Genomic DNA, 25,028 nt, shown 5'->3' with positions numbered 1-25,028 from the left:
ACCCTTTCCTCCCAAAGGAATTAGCACCTGCTCCCATCATGTATCTGATTACCGTTTGACACTGGCCTTGAGGCCTTAATGAGAGACATCTGTGTTTAAAATAATTATTCCAGGAGTTCTAACAAATTCCCACACAACCTGCATGCTAGTCTTAAAGGGAGAATATCACCACAGCCTCAGCCAATTTTGCTTCTGGTACCTGCAACCTTTCAGAGTTTGCTCTCTGCACCCCTGCAATAAAATTGCTTGGATTGTACAGGACTGTAATTTCCCCTTGTTTTGATTATTTAAGATCTGTTGAGTTTTGAGGAATAGTTGGAGTTCTGATTCGCTTAGATTTGATCACATCCATACTGTCATTGCAGAAAACAGGTCAGTGATAATATAGATAGTGCCTCTAAATAGTATGAAAAGTCTGCCCAGTTAATTAATGGGATGTACGCAGACAGGCATGCTTTCTTCTTCAATTGGATTTAAATGGGTCAGCCAACAGTATAAGCCAGCCACCTCCTAAATGAAGTTAAAATATTTGTAGCAGAAGGATGCATATAATCACAGCATAAGCTTGCATAGACTAGCACCCTCTTCATCAAAAGTATATGCAGCTAAGATGTTAACCCCTCTGGAAGATAGCTATAACAATGCATAATTCTAGATAATTATATTTTGTACTTGCAAAAACATTGTTAAAGTATTAATTGCATTATTACAGTTTTGGTCTTTTAGTCATCTGTACTTGATTTTTCAAATTTATATTTCTAAGTAATTTGTATTTTGGGTTGTGGGTTTTTGTTTTTTTTACTCTTTCCTTACTTTAGCACATGTTTGCTTTAAAATCTATTAAAATGAAAAGATCACAAGTACACGTGAATCAGCAGATTATAGGAGAAAAGGGAATCCTCAAGGGCATGAAAGGCTGTAGGGAAAATCCAGAAAGTTGATCATGACCTGTTTTTGTTTCAGGCATTTAATGGAACTAATAGGATTCTATGTTGAGGCAGAAGGGGAAAGAAGCCAACACTTATGAATGTTTGTTCTAACAGTTAGATGGAAGCTTGAAAAGATGGGCTGGTGGTGAACTGGTTTGTAGTGAAATACTAGTGCCTCTTGAGCCTGGTTGAGAATATAACAGATAGGCAAAACACAGTAGTAGGGTTGAATGAATTTTCTCCATCCCTCCTGCAACCTCTCAGAATGGAGGTTAAAGCTATGCATGTGTGTGAAGCAGTCAGCAGCAGGCAAAATAATTACCTGGCTGCCTGGCGTTCCTTGGAAAGCTGGCATGTAGGACAGATAACCCATTAAGTCAAAGGCTGGTTTAGACTAGAGAACTGGAGTGATTGTTCTGTACTTCATAGCCATAGAGTTCAGAGATATCTTACCATTGATTGATTCATATTTTAAAATTATCCTGTTCTTCTTGTGCCCGTGTACCAGCCAGGGCAGCCACCATCCCCAGCATGGGGACAAAGCTTTCTCAGCCAAGTTTCTTTCTCGCATTATATGGAGAACAAGCATGGGGAAACTGTGCCCCCCCCCAATGTTGTTGGATTTAAGTATCCACCCGCCTCACCCAGCATGGCAAATGGTCCGGGGTGATAGAAGGTGTCAGCCCACAACACCAGGTGGGCCAGAAGTCCCCCATTGCTGACCTAAACTTTCATCAAGGTAGAGTCTAAAGGACAATGACAGTCCTGCGTATCTGTAAAACACAACGCACGGTGTGGGTTCCCTAGACACACCGAGTCAAAGTAAATGAGTGCCATGCCACTGCATGCGCAAACTAAGGGCATGACTGTGAGATACCATGTAGTGCCTTATAAGAATCAAATACTTTTTTTATAGAAATGGGTGCAGACACCTGTGCCTTGGCCTTTTCTTTACTTTCATTTAAGCTTCACTGCAGTTCTTAGAACCAGCCATTTCTCTGAACATGGGACAGTTAATGAAGCAGGATGTTCTTGCTCTTTGGGCAGAGTAAGTGTGAATTCAAACTTGTGTTGCCTTTTTCTTTTTTAAAAAAATCAAGTTATATGGCACAAATGCCTTGGCAGTAATTGAAGCACTGCAAGGAAGGGAGATTCTGACTGGAGCTTGTATTGTCAAGCCTAGTGATCACTGGTAAATCTTATTCAGCGTATCAGAAAGAAGAGATCCTGTTTTCAGAGTGTGTTCAATGCATCATTCCAGTAATAATAATAAGAAAAATATTTATTAGAGTGTAATTTATTGTATATTAATTTCCACCTGTCATCTACTTGTTGGTACAACCTGTAAAAGCCTTTTTTTCTTGTAAAAGCCTATTTTTTGTGTCTTAATTTAGTTCCCCATGTCATAATTATTATGAAGCGTGGAAAAAATGACCCGAGATCACCTGTGGCACGTGTTGTGCTGCAGGGGAAAAGAATTGTAACCAAGAATGTGAATTGTTTTTCACTCAGTACTTTGTTTACTGAGATGGCTTAGACTCAGGTCTCTGGCTTCTTTCCCCAACAGTCAGTGGAAAGTGTTGGTGCTAGTAATCTATTTCACAGAAAATGGATGACAAAATGCATTGTCATTTCAAGTGAACCCACCCACACTTATCTGGTTAATCCAAGGTTAACCCATCTATTACGCCCATTTGGTCTGCCCAGGGAAGCTTGTTGTCTTAATCTCATGTAATAACTGCTGTGAAGTGAAGTTGGATCTGACAGCACCTGCTGGTGGAAGTGACAGCTTCATTCTGCCAACCTGGAAATCTGGGGCGGGGATGAGCAAAACAAGTAGAGATGGGAATGCTAGGAGTTCTGCTCCTCATGCCTGAGTGTTTTGTGGAATTAAAGGTTTATTTAGAACAGTCAATATCACAGTGGTTTCACCCCACCGTACATTTGCTGGGCTCTGCCTCTTTTACCTTTTCCTTAATATACCCCTCGGCTTCCCTTGTGCAATTAGATGCTGACAACTGGTCTTTAATTAAATTTGCTGAAATTAAAGTATACATTAAAATGCCAGTAAATATTATAAATAATAGAGGAAAAAGAGAGCTTGTTAAACTGGATTCTGATATTTTGAATTAACAGTATGTAATTCTGCTCCTATGTAACAGTATTAAAGGTAAAGGTAAAGGCACCCCTGCCCGTACGGGCCAGTCTTGACAGACTCTGGGGTTGTGCGCCCATCTCACTCAAGAGGCCAGGGGCCAGCGCTGTCCGGAGACACTTCCGGGTCACGTGGCCAGCGTGACATCGCTGCTCTGGCGAGCCAGAGCTGCACACGGAAACGCCATTTACCTTCCCGCTGGCAAGCGGTCCCTATTTATCTACTTGCACCCTGAGGTGCTTTCGAACTGCTAGGTTGGCAGGCGCTGGGACCGAGCAGCGGGAGCGCACCCCGCAGCAGGGATTCGAACTGCCGACCTTTCGATCGGCAAGTCCTAGGCGCTGAGGCTTTAACCCACAGCGCCACCTGCGTCCCTAATGTAACAGTATTAGACTCCTGTTATCTATTCTAGTCTAATAGTGTGTTGTTGTTTTTTACAAGACATGAGTTAACCAGGGTATTTCCATTCTGGTACTTGTTTAGCCATTCTGTTCTATTTGGTACAATATTTTTGCTGAGGTCAGTTCTTCTTCATCCTCCAGATTCTTCCTCATGTTCTTTGTTGTGTTTCTGTACTGATTTCTCTGTAGCAAGCAGCTAAGATCTCAGACTCATTAAGGTGCTACTCTTCTTCACACTTACTTGCATGCAAGCCCCATAGGACTCCTTTTTGGGTAAATATGCATTGGAGTACACTAAGTGGCCTTTAGTCAAGTTACTTACTATTTTAAGAACATAAGAGTCCTGCTGGATCAAATCAGTGTCTAGCATCCTGCTTCTCAGTGACCAACCAGATGTCTCCAGGAAGTCCATGAGCAAGGCTTGATGGTTATAGCTGCCTTCTCATTTTCTCTAGGAATTGGTACTCATCCCCCCCCCCCATCCTAAGCTTTCATGACTCTGTCACTGCTCAAAGGAATTTGTTTCTGTATGTGCTTTCTTAAGTAATGATGTCATATTCCTGGTGATTTTTCCTCTGGGGTATATTAAAGAGGCCTTGGCCTTTGTTGCATGACCAACTGAGATATGGCCATGTTCTACCTCCACAGATGGAGGCAGTGTGCCTCTGAATGCCTGTTGCTGGGAATCACAAATGGGCAGTGTTGTTGCACTTGGATCCTCCTTTTGGGTTTCCCACAAGCATCTGGTTGGCCACGGTGACAACGGGATGTTGAACAACATGGCCCATTGGCCCGATCAAGAAGGCTCTTCTTAGGTTCTTTTGGCTGCCCATTAACCAATTGTTATGGTTTCCATGTATTCTTTTGAATTACAGGATAGGTGTGTCTGAAGAATTTATTATGAGATTTACATAGTTTGATTAACCCGAGCAACATCTAAAATATTTGGGCAGTTGAAAGAAGCACTATTTGCACAAAGCTATATTTATACTCACACAGCTCTCAGGATGGCAGTCAATATGAATAAAAGTGGTATTTTGGTTATCAGAGGGTTTGCTTATCCTTTTGATCAAACTAGATGGCATGGTGCCAGGTACGAACATCGTGTGAGAATCTCCAAATGTGCTTCACATGTTTGACACACGTGGGTGGCTCTTTGATGTGGCAGGCCGGTGGCAGGCTCTTCTCTCCTCCACACACCTACATGCCTTCATTTACAGGGTTTGAAAAGAACCCAGCACCTGCAACAGTGAATAGAGGGCTCTGTTCACAAATTTGGGAGTCCCCAACATGTAAAGAGAGTCCTCTGTACAATAACAGTTGTTTCAATGCACCCTCCCCACACACTTTCATTGAACATGTGAAGAGATACAGTAGATAAGAAAAAAAGATCAATGGAACCATTTCAAAGGGAGTGGCAGGGATACAAATTTAGGCTGTCTGTTCATTTTAAAGGTTAAATAAACCCTTTGCGTAGTATATTTTTGTGAAAAATAATTGTGGGACTCTACATGCTCTTTCTTGCATGTAGAACAGCTTATATAGCAGAATCTGAAGCTGAATCCTCTCTGCCCATCCCAGAACCCTGGTGGGGGATGGAGATTGCTCCCTTTCATCATTAAACAGATCATTAGATGCCCAGGGAGGAGGCATTTGCTCCCCCTCTGCAGCTGATTTGCCCTGAGAGGGTAACTGTGTGTGTTTGAGAGAGTGGGGTGGCCACAAGCATTTCTTGCATGCCCCAACCCCTGCCCCCAATGGTTGGCCAAAGGAGAGCTTGGCCCTCAGAACAAGAACTATTAGCCATCTCTGTTTTATAGGTTGCCATATCTGCATTAAAAATGAACCAACTCTTTCCCTTTACCTTTAGCAAGAGGTTAAACTGTGGTTAAGTACCGGTAGTTACTCAGAGGGGGTCTTCCTTCCCGGTCGTCTTCACTTCTGGTGTGACTGGGAGAAGGCAAGTGGGGGGGGGGCAAGAGTAAATCTAATCTCCCTTGCGTGTGTGCATGTTACAAGCCTTATTAACTTCTGTTCACTTTCTTGAACTTCATGAAAGTCATGATTGAACATCAGTGCTGTGGTGCTTGAAAAGAATTAAAAGAGAGAGAAAATCGCCCCTGCTGAGTGCTCCAGGTGCTGCCTGGCAAACAGAAGAAAGCTGTAACATATGTGATTCTCCAGATCAGGTCTCACCAAGTACAGGCCTGTGCCCTATTCTTGTGCGTAACAACACCAGGGTTCTTAGCAGCTCTTGGAACCAGGCCTTCTAATGATTTCCTCACTGATGCCCCCTTTTCAGCCGGGTGCAATTTATGCTTATCAAAGAGAGAAAACGGGAAAGCTTTTTCCTGTATTCTAAAAAAGATGAAAAGGAGACAGGGAGGAGGAGAAAATGGTGGTGACGAGGGAAGCAAGCGAATAAAGGCTGGTTAGAGAAATCAATTAAGCTGTAAAAGGTTAGGCTACTTGCCGAGGCAGGCAAGATGGGGAGAAAGCGAGAAAAGGATAAAAAAAGCCCAGCTAGTAGATCACAAGAGTGGCAAAGAATTAGATTAAGGGGGAGAAAACATAGAAAAGGTTGCTTGGTAAGAGACCTTCATGTTGTGTTCCCTTCACATTCAATTCTTTAGAAGCAAAAGCACAAATTGGGGGTAAAAGTACAAGTTAGATATGGCTTTAATCATGTCATTTGAGGCAATGGGAGAATTTGCCTTCCTGGATCTCTTCCATGGACAAAAAAGTAATAATTCCAATACACTTTAGGCAGATTTGCTAGAAATCTTGGAAGCGGTGTGCATAAACAGCTTTTTCACCTGAAGTAAGCCATACACACCAAGTTAAGATAAAGCTTTGAACAATCCCTATTAGAAGTGAATGTAAAGTGTGAAGTATCTCTCCAAATAATAGCTTGGACGGAAACAAATAATATCTCCTAATAATGGTCAGAAAGGCATAGTGCTCCAGAAGCCTGGCAGGATAAGAAGAAAGAGCTATAATTCTCCATGTGAGATGTAGCAACTATTTAAATATAAAGAGATATAAGCCTGGTGATTTTTTTCATGCCCTTCAAATTATTTGCTGTGCCATTTGATCTGTATTTATTCAGTAGTAAGTTGTCCCACAGGACGAGGGTGGCACTGTGGTCTAAATCACAGAGCCTAGGGCTTGCTGATCAGAAGGTTGGCGGTTCGAATCCCTGTGGTGGGGTGAGCTCCTGTCACTCGGTCCCTGCTCCTGTCCACCTAGCAGTTTGAAAACACATCAAAGTGCAAGTAGATAAATAGGTACCGCTCTGGCAGGAAGGTAAACGGCATTTCCGTGTGCTGCTCTGGTTCGCCAGAAGCGGCTTAGTCATGCTGGACACATGACCCGGAAGCTGTACGCCGGCTCCCTTGGGCTATAGAGCGAGATGAGCGCCGCAACCCCAGAGTCCACGACTGGACCTAACGGTCCGGGATACCTTTACCTTTTTAAGTTGTCCCACCTACAATGGGCCTTACTCCCAGGTGTGTGTGCATAGTCTTACATGCTGTGTACACACAACACCTTTAAAACATATTCAAAGCACATTATTTCCGTCAAAGAATTCTGGGCGCTGTGGTTAAGAGTTGCTGGGAATGAGAAATCTGATTAAGAGAGATTATGTGTTTTGAATGGGCTTTCAATTTGTTGTGTAAACACATCCTTATAGCACAATCCTATACGTGTCTACTGAATTCAGTGGGGCTTACTCCCATGTTCGTAGGCATAGGATTGCAGCCTTATTTGCTTTAAATAGGGTTGGGCAACATGTAGCCCTCTGGATGTTGTTGGCCTAGAATTCCCATCTTCCCTGACCATTGGCTGGCTGGGGGCTGATGAAAGTTGGGGTCCAACAATATGTGGAGGGTGACACGTTGCCCACCCCTGCCTCAAAACAAAGCATCATCTGTTCCGCTGATTCTTAACTCCCATTGCATTGAGGACTCCTGCTTGGGTTTGCTCATTCTTTACGTCTGCCATCATGTCTGTAAGGCTTTTATATTAGCACTTGTCCTCTAGGACAGATGGCAATACAGTGGTACCACGGGTTACATACGCTTCAGGTTACATACGCTTCAGGTTACAGACTCCACTAACCCAGAAACAGTGCTTCAGGTTAAGAACTTTGCTTCAGGATGAGAACAGAAATTGTGCTCCGGTGGCACGGCAGCAGCAGGAGGCCCCATTAGCTAAAGTGGTGCTTCAGGTTAAGAACAGTTTCAGGTTAAGTACGGACCTCCAGAATGAATTAAGTACTTAACCCGAGGTACCACTGTATGGGTATATGAATATACGTCAGAGAACCTGTTGTTTTTAAAGTTTCCATTGCTACTATGTACGCTTTGTTTTTCTTGCTGAGCATTATTTTATGATGGCATTTTTAAGCCTTGTTTTTAAATATTTGTTTCGAGTAGTGGTCAATGGTCATGTGCTGTAGCTTTATTAGATGTGCTGGAGGGTGGATTTTTCTTTTAGATGAAAGGTGGGGTCAACATAAAAATGCAAAAAATTAAACATAGGAAAGTGCTGTAGACAAAGTCAAACAGATCAATGGTTCTCACACTGTTGTAGAAGGACCGCCTGCACTTCAGGTACAGCAATGAAAATTACTGAGGAGCATGCTATATGGTCAAGGGTTTCTGTGGTTTCTAATACATACAGGAAAGACAAGTCACCTGTCCGTTTACAATGTAAGATAAAAAGCAGCTTGTCTTAGTATGTATTTAACTCTGATATCAGAATAGTAAAGTAGGTTTTATAAAGAGGGTTAACCTCCTTACACAACTGTGGTTCATCACACTTCCCCCCTGTGTTTTAGACTTGGCCTTTGTATTTGACCCCAGTATTGGTCGGATTAAAAAAGTACTCATTATATGGTAGATGGGTTAAAGAGAACGAACAAAACAACATATTCATAATACTCAACAAATAAATATTTTTAGTCATTATAGGCCATCTGCATTGCTGGGCTGCCCTTTGACCTTCAGAGGTATTTGTTACCATGGTAAAAGCACAACAGAAACTGTCCTAAGAGCATCAGAAGAGTCTGCTGGATCAGTCCAATGGTCCATCTAGTCCTGTGTCAGATTCTCACAGTGGCCACCCAGATGTTTGTTGGAAATGTGCAAGCAGGACCTAAGCACACTCCCCTCCTGCAGTTTCCAGAAACTGGAAACTGTCTTTGGAAACTGGTCTCTTCCTATTCAGTACTGTCATATTAACATTCATTGTCTTCTTTTTCTCCCACCCCATTTATTTATTTTTAAGATGCATGTCTAAAATGTTTAATATTTCAACAATCTCCATGCAGTATTGACTGTTGTTCAGGACTTTGTGTTAACAACAAGACCTTGAACATGGCCCAGGAGCTGGTCAGCAGCCAAAAGTCACCTGAGCCTACAGTGACAAAGATGGATTTAAAAGTACCCCCAAACCATGCACCTGCTCCTTCCCTGTCCAGAAGTGAACTCCCCAACTTTGACCTGGGATCCACCACTGTCTCTGTGTCTTACCAGGATGCAGTCGCAGCTTGTTGATCCCCCCCATTTGTTGGAACCTGGTGCCTTCCAGATATTGTTGAACTATCAGCCCCAGTCAACATGGCCACTGGTCAGGAATGATGGGTGTTGTTATCCGACACCTGGAGGTCCACAGGTTCCTTTTCCCTGTTAGCCTTGTGAATTTATTTCATTTTTATTGTTGGAAGTCTGGCAGATATGAGTTAACCATCTAACATTCCTTCTCATATTTTTGCCTGCTAATCAGATTCCTTCTATTTTCTTTTTGTAACTTCTTCTCTTTTTTTGCACCTTTTTCTGTTCTGCCTTAATTGTTTCTTCTGTTTCTTTCCCACCAAGCGGCACTTAACTGCGTCTAGCTGTGAAAGTCACATTGGTTACCAGTCAAGGCAGCGCTGCACCGAGGAGGCGGCTTTTATGCTAGTGACTTTGAATCCAACAAATGGGGAGGGGGGAGGGAACTTGGTTTGGATCCTGCAGGAGGAAACCATTTAGGAGGTCTTAGCATGACTCTTTCAAGGGCAATTTCAAAGGTGATTTGATGTAGCGTCCCCTGCGCTGCCGCTTCAATGTGTCTTCCTGCTGTGGTTGAGGGGCAGGGTGGGGGTGGTTTCTGCATTAGGAAAGGAGGGCGAAGTATTGGCTTTTGCTTGTTCTTTCACTCTTGAGTGGGTCTTTATATAAAGATATGAGAGAGGGGATTGTGTTCAGGTGCTCTTACACATGTTTAGTGCTGGATCCAGGGGGTTTTTTGGGGGGGGAAGGGGGCAAAATGCCACCATTGGGCTCTCTCCTCTTTGCCACTGTAACTGCTGCCCATTCAGTTGTCCCCCCTCTCTCTCTGGGCCCAATCTGCACCGAGAGCCCAGATGGAGGGTCAAGATTGGCGTGTGGGGATGGGGTTCCACCCCTAAGCTTTGTGCAAGCAAATCAGGATGAAAGTCCAATAAATAGGTCATGTGGAAGCACCCAGTGAGATAATTGCTTCCCCCACAAAAAAGCATGTTATTTTATTTTATTTTCCACTCTCCATCTGAGGATCACAGGGTGGTTTACAGTGTAAAAATAAATAACATAATAAGCAAAAAAAATTAACCCCTCTCCCAAACACAATGTCTTTCCTCCCCCCAGAGATTGCTATATGTTTTCACAGGGAATTAATATTTGGGAAAATTGAGGCAATCAAAATTTTGGCCCAGCCTCATATAAATAGGCGGAAGGATGGGCTGCTATAATTTGACCTACCACTGCTTATATCTGCCCTATTGCTCTTTGAAACTTGTTTTTCTACAGTCCTTTTCAGCTTAATTTCAGCTTTATTATTGCTTCTTAATAAAATGAGTTGCTAGCTACATTTGAACACTACATTTGAACATTTGAAAAGCTTCTGCAAGAGAGCTAAATTTGCTTCATGCTATAAAGTATTAACTTTTATGGTAGTACGGATTAGGAAGTTATTGACAGCATCGCAAGGTTACTGACACAAAGGCCTGGCTGCAGAGATTCAAAGTCCATGTGCATTCTTGAGGCCATTGTATATTAGACCTGTATATATGTTTAATCTGAGTGCACCTCAAACTGAGTTTGTATTTCACAATGCCTTCCCATGGCTTCAACAACAATATATATGATAGAATGCTTCATGAGGTATGGCCAAATAACTGAACAGAACCCTATAATCTCTTTGTATATTCTTAATGATACAGGACATTCATCTACATACTATGCAATTTTTTGTATTGATTTCTGGCTTTAATAGTCAATTTATTACATTCTCCAAAAGGAATGTGAAATTCTGAGAAGACCAGTCTTAATCAATTGTGTGTTTTTCTCATCAGTCTCTTTCTAACAAGTATACCAGCATACCTTTGCTGAGGAAGGTGGAGTCTAGATAACTATCTCTCCTTGAGGAAACCATTGTGAGATACGTTGGGCTTCAAAGGTGTGTTTGTGTGTAGATGGGAAGCTGAGACAACAAGACTGTTTCTGTGCCCTACTAAATCAGAATTCATACACTGTGTTCATCATCACACAGTAATTTGTTTGCAGCATCAAGTGGTGATTTGTGTGTATGAAATGACTATTACTGATTAAATAAGACAGACCTTTCATATCACTTGACATCCCTGAAGGACAATGAAGGCCGTATACCTTTTTGCTGCTACTCAACCAAGTGAAAAGCTTTTGAGTAAGGGAATGTACAGGGACATGGATGGCGCTGTGGTCTAAACCACAGAGCCTAGGGCTTGCCGATCAGAAGGTCGGCAGTTCAAATCCCTGCGATGGGGTGAGCTCCTGTTGCTCGGTCCCAGCTCCTGCTAACCTAACAGTTCGAAAGCACAACAAAGTGCAAGTAGATAAATAGGTACCGCTCTGGCAGGAAGGTAAACGGCGTTTCCATGTGCTGCTCTGGTTCGCCAGAAGCGGCTTAGTCATGCTGGCCACATGACCCTGAAGCTGTACGCCGGCTCCCTCGGCCCATAGAGCGAAATGAGCGCCGCAACCCCAGAGTCGTCCGCAACTGGACCTAATGGTCAGGGGTCTCTTTACTTTTACCTTTAAGGGAATGTACATGTGTATACAAATGAGTCCTTTAGAGTAGGTCAAAATATGTCTTACTGATTTTGATGCTCCGTGTGTGAAAAATGCTTCTGTTGTGTTAGTCCCCTCCTCAGATCTAACAAATGTCTTGTGGCCACTTCATGAATTAGGGATTTAAGGAAAGATCATGAAGAAGTGAGGACATTTAAGATTGCAGAGATGTTCAGTTTTCTCAGATTATTTGGATCCATCCCTACTTAAAACTCATTAAGTTGTGTATTTCTCTCTCTCTCTCTCTCTCTCTCTCTCTCTCTCTCTCTCTCTCTCTCTCTCTCTCTCTCTCTCTCCTCTCTCTCTCCCACACACACACACACACCCACACACCCACAGAGTTATTGGACAAGTGTATTGACAAGGCAGCTACCGCAATAGCTTCCCTCTCCAAAAGGGTATGGGAGAATGTGATGCTAAAGTCCAATACCATGATGAAAGTCTACCAAGTTTGTGTGTTGAGTACATTACTTTATGGAAGTGATTCGTGGGCAACTTACAAGCGTCAGGAATGACACCTCAATGCCTTCCACATGCACTGCGCTGGGAAGATTTTGAGTATCACATGGCAGGGCAGAGATGAAAAACAAAGATGTGCTCCGCCAAGCCCACATCTCCAGCATGTTCACACTCCTGTCTTAGCAATGTCTACGCTGGCTTGGTCATGTCAACAGAATGAAAGATGGCAGGTTCCCCAAGGACATGCTTCACGGGGAGCTGGCTTCGGGCACCAGACCTGTTGACACACCTGCTCTGTGTTACAAAGATGTCTGCAAATGAGACATGAAGGCTGCCATGTGGGAATCCCTTGCAGACAACCACAGTGACTGCAGAAAGACAGTCAGGTTGTGTATCCACAGCAGTGACGGCCGGAGGAATGACTGCTGGAAGACAGCAGAGAGAAGAAACACTGTGGTGCTTCAGCAGAAGCGTAACGGGATGCTTCCATCTGCCCCAGCTGCAACAAAAAAGTCTCTCCTGTATTGGTCTCTACATCCACAGCAGGTGCTGCAACCTTCCAGCAGTTTATGGTAGTGCCCAAAAAATATTAGGGGAGGCACAAAAGGGACAGAGGGGGCAGTTTTTTTCTTCTACATTTTGTTGGTGCAGGGGGAAGCTGCATTCCACTCTTTCTAAAAGAGAAATATTTTGCATGAATGCTCCCATCTGAAATATATTTTCTCTGAACTCCATTCATTTTGAGGATGGAGTTTAAAAGTTTTTGTTCCAACTCCAGTTCTGTCACTGACAGAAGTGAGTCTATGGGGAATTCTCTCTCCTGACCACCTCCTTTCTGTGCTGCATATATCAATAGATTTCACAGACATGGTCATCTTCACAGCACATGGCAGGCTTATTCCAGTGCATATCCCCATAATGAAATATATCCATCTGCTCTTGTCACATGTGGGGATCTTAAGGTTTTAAATTTACACCATTTCTTTTCAAAAGTTTATTTTAAAAAATATAGATTTATTAAAGAAAGAAAACACACACACACACACACACACACACAAAACAAAAAGAAGGGGGGGAAACAGGAGAAGAACCCCCAAAACAAAAACGTCAGTTCATATTCACAATATAATAAAAATTGAAATGTTATTGAAATTTACACTAAATGTCCATTTAGAAAAGCATATGCCAAGATACTGAGAAGCACTTTTACGTCAGGTCTGTGGTGTCTGCTTTTAAAACAGCAGCCTCAACCACCCAAATGTGCATTCCTTTCACCATTGTGGGTGAAGGTTTTAGCTGTATAACTGCATGGTATTTTGAAAAGATTGTTGAATAGACATTTCATACTCACAAATCATCACTTGACGTGTGGATGTACTTGGCTGGGGAAGTTGTTGGGTTTGTTTTTTGCAGTTCTTATCTTTTGTACAAGGCCTCTGAAGGCCTAAAAATAGTTAAACTTACCTTAATATGAAAGGAATCAAGTTGCTGGGTAGATGCTGAGGTTGGAATGGCTGAAGCTATTTCTGCTCTACAGTTTTTTTTCTAATATTGTGGCTGTATGTATTCCGGCCGCACTTCTCGCTCTCTGCGTGAGAAGCGAGAAGACACTGTACAGTGATACAACCCAGTCTTCATTTAATGGGTCAGCCGCAGGTGAGTGAATATAATGTAGGGAGAGGTGGGTCAGCCCACGGGTCATATTCCTCCATAGGCAGCCTATATCTGCTGCATCCAGTGCTGGACCGGGCCAGAGGCAAAAGCAGATCTGGGTCCTGGTGTGTGAGCTAAGAAAAGTTTTGAGGGCCAGCCAGCGAGGCCTGGAGGGCTGCATAAGGCCCTTGGGTCTGAGGTTCCCTATCCTTGACTTGTAACTATTTACCCATCTGCTGCCTTAGCATACAGTGGGTGTCGCCCCTGACCACTCCTGCCTGCCACCAAACTGCTGCTCTCTTGCCTATTTCAGGCCTTTTAAAGTGCTCCAGGTTAGTGGCCATCACTACCTTTTTGTGGGTGTGAATTCCATTATTCAACCACGTGCTATGTGAATAAGTATTTACTTTTTCCTCTTCTGAACCTCCCAACATCCAGCTTCATTGGATATCCCAATCTAGCATTGTATGTGTGAGGGGGAAACATCTCACTACCTATGTTCTCCATACTATGCATAATTTTATACACCTCTTTCATGTCATCTCCAATTCACATTTTCTGTAAAGTAAAAAGCCACAAATGTTGTAAACGTTCCTCCCAGGAGAGTTGGTCCAACCCCTTGATTGTTTTTCTTGCCCTTTTCTGAGTTTTTTTCCAGCTCTGCAATCTCCTTTACGAGGCAACGCCATAGATTTGTATAATGGCATATGATATGGACAAGCACAGGATTTTCACAGCTGCTGCACACTAGGTCAACATCTGCACTGAGCTCTCTGTTATGACCTGAAGGTCTCATTCCTGGCCAGTCACTGCCAGTTCAGACTCTGTGAACATATGTGTGAAATTGATTCCCCACCCCCCATGCATAATTTTACACTTGCTTAAATTGAATTGTATTTGCCATTTTACTCCCTTCACCCAGTTTGAAAAGATTATTTTCCTTGCAGCCCCTTTCTGTTTTAACCACCTTGAACAATTTGGTATCATCAGCAAACTGCTACCTCACTGCTCACCCTTAATGCATAAAGCCTTAATGACTCTCCAGGTCATTAATGAACAAGGCCTTAATACTGATCCTTGATGGCTTCCACTTTCTACAGTCCTCCTTCGGTAGAGCTGTCCATTCATTCCGACTTTCTGCTTCATATTTCTTAACCATTTCCTTTATGTGTTTTGACTCTTGAATCTGATATAGTATGACTACTTTTGTTATGTTGTAAGCTGCCTTGAGTGTTGTTTGAACTACGAAAAGGTGGCATACAAATAAAATTGTTGTATGTATAGTAGTAAGTTGGAGGATAAGAAAATGGAATTTATGGAAAATGGTGTACTTGACTTTTTCAGAAGGTATGGATGCTGAGCATAAGTAATTGTGCCCCTTGAGAAGATCACAGTCTGGGCTGGGAAGATGGACAATAACTGCTAATATGGAGATGGAAATCTCTGAGCTAATTCAATTAGGTGATTGAATTTGGTAATTGATTTTCCTGAGATTTCATGACCTGCATGTAGATGATAGGAAACTTGTCCTTTGCAATGGCAAAAAACATGATTTCCATGTCCTAGTAATGTGAGGAGAATGCCATTTCTGTCAGCTTGCAGTGCCCATAATTCTCTTCCACTTTCTAGATGGGATAAAAAAAATGTCCTCTTAAATCATTTGAACTGTTATTGTGTGATTGCATAATACATTTATAGCATGGTGCGTGCAGTATCTTGGGTGTGTACTTACATGACAATGTAGTTTGCATCAGCTTACCCTTGTACAACTCTTACTGCAAAAGTCACATTTTCTATCTTTCATATAGAGGTCCCACTTGCTGTTCAGAGACCAACGTGATGATCTCTAGCACAGAAAAGAACAGATATGAGTGTTTGCGTATGTTCGAAGTAAGCGATAGTTCAATAAGAGGAAAACCAACTACCGTATTCCTTAACTTTACAAGATTGTTCATGAAAGCAATGGTTCATTTAACATACAATATAGTTTGCCTTTGTGCCCTGAAACCTCTTGCATTGATTTGAGCTCTTTCATTTGATATGAAAAGCTGAGACACTTCTGATGAGTGGCTCTTTTAGAAGCAAGGGCTGGATCTACTCCCACGTTCTCCCTTCTTCACCAACTCTTTACTGGAGGGATTATGCGACATTATGTTATTTAATCATTTTTTAAAACTGTTTTTTTTGGGGGGGGCAAGCTCACCCAAAGTGGTTTACAACATTTAAACCCCACCCCCACATGCCATGGATGAACAATAAATTAAAGTATTAACAAACAAGCCTGTAAAAATAAAGGCTGTTTTATCCAGACCAGAGGCCCAGCAGGGCCTGATTTTTATCCCCCCCCCCGAATTTGTCTAGCTTCTAGTAGTGAAGTAAGTTTGCTATCATGATTTGGAGCATTATTATAGACCAGAGGTGGGACATTTTGTACCCACCAGATGTTATTGGACCCCAACTCTCATTAACCCCCCGTCAGTGATGATGGGAGCTATATTGTTTGGCAAACATCTGAAAAGCCAATTTTCCCCCAGCCATCCTTTCAAAAAAGTACCTCAAGTAATAACTAATCTATTACGGCATACATTTTTGTGGATTTAATCAAATACCGTATTTTTCGCACCATAGGGCGCACCGGACCATAGGGCGCACCCAGTTTTTTTGGGGGGAAATAAAGGGGAAAAAATTATTCCCCCCCCCCAGGTGCGGGGCTGGGGCGGGGGAAGCTCGAGCTTCCCCCGACCCCAGCCCCCAAACAGGCAGCTCTCCGCAAGCAGCGGGAGCGCTCCCGCTGCTTGCGGAGAGGTCCGCGAAGCCTGGACGCGCTGAGCTCAGCGCGCCCAGGCTTCGGCATGCAGGCACCTCTCCGCAAGCAGCGGGAGCGTTCCCGCTGCCTGCGGAGAGGTCCGCGAAGCCTGGACGCGCTGAGCTCAGCGCGCCCAGGCTTCGGCATGCAGGCAACTCTCCGCAAGCAGCGGGAGCCCAGCGCTGGGCTCCCGCTGCTTGCGGAGAGGTCCGCGAAGCCTGGACACGCTGAGCTCAGCGCGCCCAGGCTTCGGCATGCAGGCACCTCTCCGCAAGCAGCGGGAGCGCTCCCGCTGCTTGCGGAGAGGTCCGCGAAGCCTGGACGCGCTGAGCTCAGCGCGCCCAGGCTTCGGCATGCAGGCACCTCTCCGCAAGCAGCGGGAGCGTTCCCGCTGCTTGCAGAGAGGTCCGCGAAGCCTGGACGCGCTGAGCTCAGCGCGCCCAGGCTTCGGCATGCAGGCACCTCTCCGCAAGCAGCGGGAGCGTTCCCGCTGCTTGCGGAGAGGTCTGCGAAGCCTGGACGCGCTGAGCTCAGCGCGCCCAGGCTTCGGCATGCAGGCAACTCTCCGCAAGCAGCGGGAGCCCAGCGCTGGGCTCCCGCTGCTTGCGGAGAGGTGTGCGAAGCCTGGACACGCTGAGCTCAGCGCGCCCAGGCTTCGGCATGCAGGCAACTCTCCGCAAGCAGCGGGAGCCCAGCGCTGGGCTCCCGCTGCTTGCGGAGAGGTGTGCGAAGCCTGGAGAGCTGAGGGGTCGGTGCGCACCGACCCCTCTCACTCTCCAGGCTTCAGCGAAAGCCTGCATTCGCACCATAGGACGCACACACATTTCCCCTTCATTTTTGGAGGGGAAAAAGTGCGTCCTATGGTGCGAAAAATACGGTATATGGACAATGAGAGGACTTTGTCCTGATCTAAGGTAGCCGAGGAGCTTTTCAGCCTGGTTTCCTGGTTTTAAGCTGGAATATTCTTATGTCTCAAGCAGTATATACATTTGATTTTCTCAGCACCTCTGCTCAGATTGACCCAGTGTTGATTAATGTTTATGCTTTAAAAACATCCAGAGTTACATGTACCGTGGGGTTCCGTCTGCCCCCAAGTCTATGAAATGAAGTTCAACTATAATGTCACGGGTGGCAAAGGCATTTGTTTATTAAGCTATGGAATAAATTTACACCCAGGGAAGGAAATCCACGTGTTGGATGCTTACACAGAGACTGTGTGGGGAAATGGGCCATGGGGAGAATTGTTCACCTCTGTACAATGCTCGTGGGGGCTTTGACAGCATCTCAACTGGCTCACCTACTTCTGCACAAACTCTGCTCTCATTTGCTAACATTGTGAATCTCTTTTGGTTCTAGTCTTCTAGAACTGAAACAGCTGCGCATGTCCGTGTGTGTTTCTCCTCCTCTGAAGGTGACTAAGTGTGTTTGATGCTGCTGCCAGCCCCCTCAAGAGATGAATAAGAATGGCTGCTGTGGCATGAAGGCAGGTTTCAAAGTTCATATCTTTCCCCTAGACTTTCAGGAAGACACGTGTTCACATGCTGTTGGTTTTTGTGTGTGTTTGTGTTTTAAGAACTTGGCTGAGAAGAAACTCTCCCAGCTTGCTTTTGGCTAGACAGTTGTTCTAAATTCCAGTCCCCTTTTTCTTGTTCTATGAAAGCTTCCTATTGCTTTGGTTCTTAGTGTGTTGTAGATGTAGAAGTACGTCTACAAGAGTGGAAGGAAACTGTGCCCTGCATCTCTTCAGAATCTCGCTTTTTCTTACATGTCTTGGAGTTTGCATTCAGCCTTGTTGTTGTTGTTGTTTAGTCGTGTCCGACTCTTCGTGACCCCATGGACCAGAGCATGCCAGGCACTTCTACTGGCTCTTAATCCTTGGTGATCACAATATCAGCAACAAAAAGGAGCACCTCTCATTGCAGAGGTGGGGACTACTGTGCCCCTCCCCTGCGTTGTTGGATTTCAGCAAGGGTAGAGCAGTGATGTGGGACGCAGGTGGCGCGGTGGGTTAAAGCCTCAGCGCCTAGGACTTGCCGGTCGAAAGGTCGGCGGTTCGAATCCCTGCGGCGGGGTGCGCTCCCGCTGCTCGGTCCCAGCGCCTGCCAACCTAGCAGTTCGAAAGCACCTCCGGGTGCAAGTAGATAAATAGGGACCGCTTACCAGCGGGAAGGTAAACGGTGTTTCCGTGTGCAGCTCTGGCTCGCCAGAGCAGCAATGTCACGCTGGCCACGTGACCCGGAAGTGTCTCCGGACAGCGCTGGCCCCTGGCCTCTTGAGTGAGATGGGCGCACAACCCCAGAGTCTGGCAAGACTGGCCCGTACGGGCAGGGGTACCTTTACCTTTACCTTTTAGAGCAGTGATAGAACATCCACTTTGTGTGCAGAAGGTCTCAGTTCAACACCCAGCATTTTTAGGTGGGTCTCCGACAATGCTGAGCTTGATGGGTCCTAATGGTCTGCCAAGGTATGGCAACTTCCTCTGTTCCAGACTCATCAGCTGTAGCTGAATCTGGACAGCCACAGCTTTCCCATCCCTGCTTTATGGCATAATATTTTGCTGCACTTGGTCTTGAAACTTAGTAGAGGAAACGTTGCACTCAGGAAACCTTGCAGGCAGGAGGCACAGCTGTCAGATCAGAGTGGAGGGGGCTGTAAACACTTAGCGTAACCACACCGAATGCCACAAACAGCCAAGGGAACTCTTTGCACTGATGTCAGAAGCTGAGCTCCATTTTACCTCGAGCGCACAGGTTTCCTTTCCTTTATAGTGACTTCCAATCTCGTGCTTCAACAAAACTATCTTGTTACAATGAAACTTCAGCAGGCTGATCTGTTGGGAAACAGACTGCTGCTGTTGTTTTTAACCTGTCTCTTATGGGGGCTACCCTTCCTAGTAGGGCTGAAAGAGTTCAGTATTTTGTTAAGATGTGCAAATTTTCATTCAGCAGTTTTCTCTGAAAAGGACGCTTACACCTCATGGCACTGTTTTAAACCACAATTGGACAATTGCAAAGAAATTGACAGGTTTTTTTCCATCTAGCTTGGTACTGTCTACACCTACTGACACTGGCTCGCTGGCACTTCAGACAGAAGCTTTTCTCAGCTGTAGCTAGAGACTGAACCCACTACCATGTGCTCCATGACTGAACTACAGCCTCTCCACACATGGATTGGAGCCAGCATGAGTAGGGCAGTTTCCCCAAGAATGGAAATTTATGACTGCATTTGATTGAAACATAAAATCAAACCGTGTCATGACAAACCACTGAAACAGCGTGCCAAGAGGCTTACTTTTACCAAGAGACAATTTTTGGGATTTTTTTGGTCACTTCCAGGTTTGGTGCGGTGCGATGCATGCATGCGTGGTTGCACACATATGGGACTCGCTTAAAACAGTCATTAACATGGATAGGTAACATTTACAAACAAGAACAAAAGCATCAAGTGATACTGAGGATAATCCTAAATGTATTTCTAATCAATAAATAATTAAGTGCAGCTCGAGCACATTTTTATTCTAAAAGCGTGGCCCAGAGAAAAATGTTTGAGAACCACTGCTATACCCATTAACCTGGGAGCTCCATTTGATCTTTTGAGTAGACATGCATTGGATTGCAATTTTCATTTCTTGTATTAATATATGAACCAGAGAGCTGCCCAATACTCCTGAAGAACAATCACATGTGCCATAAACATGAAAGTGTACATGTATGAGAGACTGTCCTCTTTAAATGTTGCTGTAACTTGACTTTGTTCCATGTGATACATACTCGTGTTTATTCTGATCAGCCTTTTACTGGTTTTCATTGAGATTGTGCTTTAATCCCATTGAAATCTATACTCAATTTCATGCAATTGTTTTAATTTCATTTTTCTGAGGAGTAGCCAACAAAGAATTTTGCAGCACCTTAAAAGACTTCATACATTCATTATGGCAGCAGCTTTTGTACAGTTGACTTCATCAGATGCATTAAGCATTATCCTGAAGTGCAGGTGTCTATACACATGGCAGTGGGGAGGGAATTGTAAACAGCCAGATCAAAAGGCAATGAAAGTCCATAAAAGTATACAAATGGCTATTTGGCCATTCACAAAAAAGATGTTGGTGATGAGAAAACCCTGGCATTGGTAAGCCCATTAATGACACATAGTGTGATTAAAAAACCCTGCCCTGATTCAGTCCACAAGTAATAGCACTGAGTCTCTTGATGAACTGTAATTCAGTAGTTTCACATCTTTGAATTCCAAGTATCCCTTGGAAGCTCCTTTGTTCTAGAATGACCAGTTAAGGGTTAGAGCCAGAGTGCGGCCATTGGTGTTTGATCATTGTCATGAGACTGGAATTCACAAAAGCTTGTGCCATAATAAATTTTTAAGGTGCCACAATACTCTTTTGAATATTTTCACTGGGACTTTAGTGTGACTTTATTTGGATCTGAGTCGCTGAGTACTGAATTTTCCTCTAATCCCCACCTCTGATTTTCTCTGCTGCTTCAAAGACAGCACCATAATCTTTCTTCTAGAGCAGGCAAATGTGAATATGGATATACAGTATACTTGCATCCTTTTTTGCAGTGTTTCTCTAGGAACCATTGAGCAGGCTGGATGAGTCTTTAGATAGGGATGGGGATATGCATCTCAGTCTAGGCAACTGTTACTATAAACAGCACATCTGGGGGATAACCAGCAGTCAGATAAGGGGGTGTTTTTTTAGCAACAAAACCAGCATGGTCTCGCAATCTAGGGAGCTTGCTGAGCCAGAATTGTGGCTTGATGGGTGTTTTTTTTTACTCCAAAATAAAGTGCAGAAAAATTTGTTTGTTAAAATATATGACTGACACAATGTGGAGTTTGGTCCTTTAGCTGCAGGAAAGTGGGACGGGGCAGCCCTTAGTGCTTGTGTCACCCATTAATTGTTTACACTTTGACAGCACATTGGTACCGATTCATGCAAATGTTACTGTCTTGTGAACTGTTCAATCACATCTCTAATGAAACCCAGAGGTGGTCATTCTAAGAAACCTATCAACCTCTTTGTCTGTTAGGTAATTTGCCCAATTAGCATTTGTATTATTGATCTCTAGTCACTAAAGGTAAAGGTACTCCTGACTATTAGGTCCAGTCGCGGACAACTCTGGGGTTGCGGTGCTCATCTCGCTCTATAGGCCGAGGGAGCCAGTGTTTGTCCGCAGACAGCTTCCGGGTCATGACTAAGCCGCTTCTGGCAAACCAGAGCAGCACACGGAAACACCGTTTACCTTCCCGCTGGAGCGGTACCTATTTGAAGCCACGAAGAGCCACTGCCAGTCAATGTAGACAATACTGAGTGAGGGGAACCAGTAGTTTGACTCTGGACTCAGTACAGGGAAACTTTCTCCATAATCAACACATGGGTTTGTTTGTTTTTTAATGCAGATGCCAATGCACTAGGCCTGACAGATCCAAGACTCTGCTACATTCTGGATGGGATCCTCTTGATTTATGCTATAATCATCACAGCCTGTTTCGTAAAACTAAAGGTGAGTCCTAAGCCTCTTTAAAATGGGAAGACACTTGATCTTTAACATACAAGGAATGACCTGGGAAACTTTATTTTTATTTGTAAACTCTGTGTCTTCAATTTCCTGCACCAATTCCACCCACTTTTTCCAACATGAGAATAAGGATGAGTACTGATGAGCTGTTGGGCACTTGGATTCATTTGAGAAACCATGGTGTTTGGAAACTTCAGCATTTCAACAGAGCATTCCATTGGTCACCTGGTATGCTGGACAATGTTTTGAATGGTTATACAGTCATGTATAACCTCAGGAATTCAAAGATGCCTTGTGCTAAGGAACTTCTCACCACTCAGCAGTAGGTTTCTTTAAACTTGCTAGATCCTCCCAAGCCCTTTCTGGGATTGCTAGATGGAACAAGGAAGTCGTCCAAGGATGGTAAACCGGTGTCCTTGCTGGACTACAATTCCCATCACCCCTGACCACTGGCCATGCTGATTTGGGCACCTGGGGTGATGACAGTTGAAATCCAGCCACATCTGGAGGACCACAGGTTCCCCATTCCTGAAGGAGGGTATCCTGAGAAGTCACTGGAGATGCCTGGCACTTTGCGGTCTCTTCATTGATTCCTTAGGACCAGGTGGAAAATCTCTGGCCTGCAAGCTAAACTTCACCTGCCAGTCTTCTACATTTGGCTCAAGAGACTTTTTTCTCTCTGAAACCATATACACCTGAATATCCTGTGTATCTGCTGATGTGCAGAGTTCAGTCCTGTGTGGGTGTGGCTTGGCCGAAATGGCCTTGCGGGCCGAATGGAGAAGTGTGGCTGACCTAATGAGGCAGATGGGCTGGAAGTTCCCCCTGCTGATCTATAAGCAGGAAGCAACAGTATGACAGAAAACTTGGTCCCTTTTCTCACTGGCATTAAATACAGAAGAAGAAAGCTTTAAATGAAGAAGTGAAAATAGGCAGTGGCCAAAATTGGCAAGAAGGGGCCGCGATGCTTGCCTCCAGCAGAAAACAGCTGATCTTAACATTGGAAACCCTTCATGAGCTAGCCTGAGGGTAAAGAAATTGGTTTACATTCCCACTGCCTGATACACATTGTTTATAACTACTGGAGTCAAAACTTCTGCCCATTGCCGAGTCAAGATGGTGATCATTAGGGAGGGCATGATAAAAGTACCCTAGTGAAAGGGTTTCTCTGTTTTACCACTGAGATTCTGATCGAGGAGTAAGTCAATTGACAACCAGCTGCTTGCTTCCAGCCCCAGATATTGGCCAAGTGAAAAGCAAAAACCATCCCTTCAAACCTAATGAAAGACATTTGAAATGGTGGCAGCTGCTGTTTGTGGTCCTCAGGTGACGCCTTTGCAAGCTGAGTTATCAATGTAAAGACTGAATCTTTTGCCTTTACCACTCTGTATTCATATTCACACACAGGTAAGCAGTGTATACAGAGACAAGAAGTACAAAGAGAGAGAAGGAAAGATGCAGTCCTGTTGCCAACCTTCAATGCAACTTTCTCTCTTGTGTACACTCTAGTGGGGGTGTTTCTGGTTTTATCTATTTCCATGTGTACCCATTCATTTCATTCCGTCTTCTATGGGATTATGTGGTGCACTTCGTAAGTGATATAGTATAGTTCTGTGTTGGGAATTCCCCATCATTCTGAGGATGGGAGGTGCAGGAATTTGGAATTTATTCATGTTTTTTGTGAGAGAAGTTAATTGAGTGTAGTTTTTTCTGCCACTTATGCCCCCCGCATAATGTCTATGACAACGGTGCTTCGTACCAAATGTAAACGAACTGTGAAAAAGACTCTATGAACTGAAAGCGGAGATGCTATATGTACTTTCTTTGTTACACAAGAAAACTTTTAGTAATAACTAATTAAAAACAAAACAACAAAACAAAACACTTTCCCTCTTGGAAATTTGAGATTTCATACCTGCCATTAAAAGGTGCCTGATGAACAATACTTACTTTGGAACCGTTTTTCCATTTACCAACAAATGGGTAAAATCTCTACCATTGCCACTAGGAGGTTGTTTAGCTGCAAATAAAGTTAGGATAAGATTGCAAGAACATTGCAGAGCAGCTTTTCAGTACTCTATTAATATCCTAAAACATGTTTGATCTTCTTAACGGCTTGGTGCTCTACATATCACAATGTATGCATAGTTCCTGAGAGTTTAGGAAAAGATGACCAAAGATCTAGAAATTCTATGATGAATCTACATTTTTACGTGCATCTTTAATTTGCAGTTTTCATACACTTACATAACTGGCATTATTTGAATTTGGGAACAAGAGAATATTGGAATCGCCATGAAATGTGTGGGTTGTGGGTTTATAAAGCACCATTTATAAATCACTAGCAGAAATTATCCTGTTAAAGTCACATTCAGAGATAGAAATGGGCTTTGTGTTTTCCAGATAGGCAAAGGCTCTCCTGAACCTCAAACTTCTCAGAATTCAGAGGACCTATATAATGTAAGTACTAAACTTATGTCTTCTTGAAATTGAATGATTTTTATTTCACAAATAAAATAAAATAATTATAATAGGACAGACAATTAAATGAGACCAGATTTCATGGATCTGCCCTCAAGATTCAACTAGGACTCCTCCAGAGTCTGGGCAAATCCTAAATGGATTTTTAAAAATTCATTACCCCTTTTGTTCAGAGTCCTCTCAAGTTCCCCCAGCTTAGCAAGGGGGGAGAGTTAATGGCAGTGAGATCTTCTGGCAATAGAGGTATCAGTAGTGGGTCTCAGGAGTTAGGTTTAAATCAGAAGTGGAGAATCTTTTCTGTCTGGTGGACCAGATCTTAATCTGTTCTCCTGGTGGACCAAATTAAACAGGTGGTCTTAGGGATGTCAGATGCTGCTGCACTTTGAAGCCCCAATAGTTGGTACTTCAAAGCACAGTGTGGGTGGCAGCCCCTCCACAATGAGGAGCATGCAGATCCAGTTTTATATCAAATGAA

The 25,028-nt window shown here is 43.8% G+C and overlaps 1 protein-coding gene across 1 annotated transcript in view; it reads left to right on the top strand.

Moving 5' to 3' along the window:
- CD247 (CD247 molecule) overlaps window positions 1-25,028 on the top strand; it is a 40,998-nt gene that overhangs the window by 8,825 nt on the left and 7,145 nt on the right. The window contains exons 2-3 of the mRNA XM_081907919.1: window positions 21,954-22,057; window positions 24,476-24,532. Coding sequence (XP_081764045.1) covers window positions 21,954-22,057; window positions 24,476-24,532 — 161 coding nt within the window. The remainder of the gene's footprint in view (window positions 1-21,953; window positions 22,058-24,475; window positions 24,533-25,028) is intronic.

Source organism: Podarcis melisellensis (assembly GCF_964234715.1).
Source record: "Podarcis melisellensis genome assembly, chromosome: 4".
In the NCBI taxonomy this organism is placed as follows: Eukaryota; Metazoa; Chordata; class Lepidosauria; order Squamata; family Lacertidae; genus Podarcis; species Podarcis melisellensis.
The sequence above is the reverse complement of the archived record's forward strand: the minus strand, read 5'-3'. Positions and strand labels throughout refer to the sequence as shown.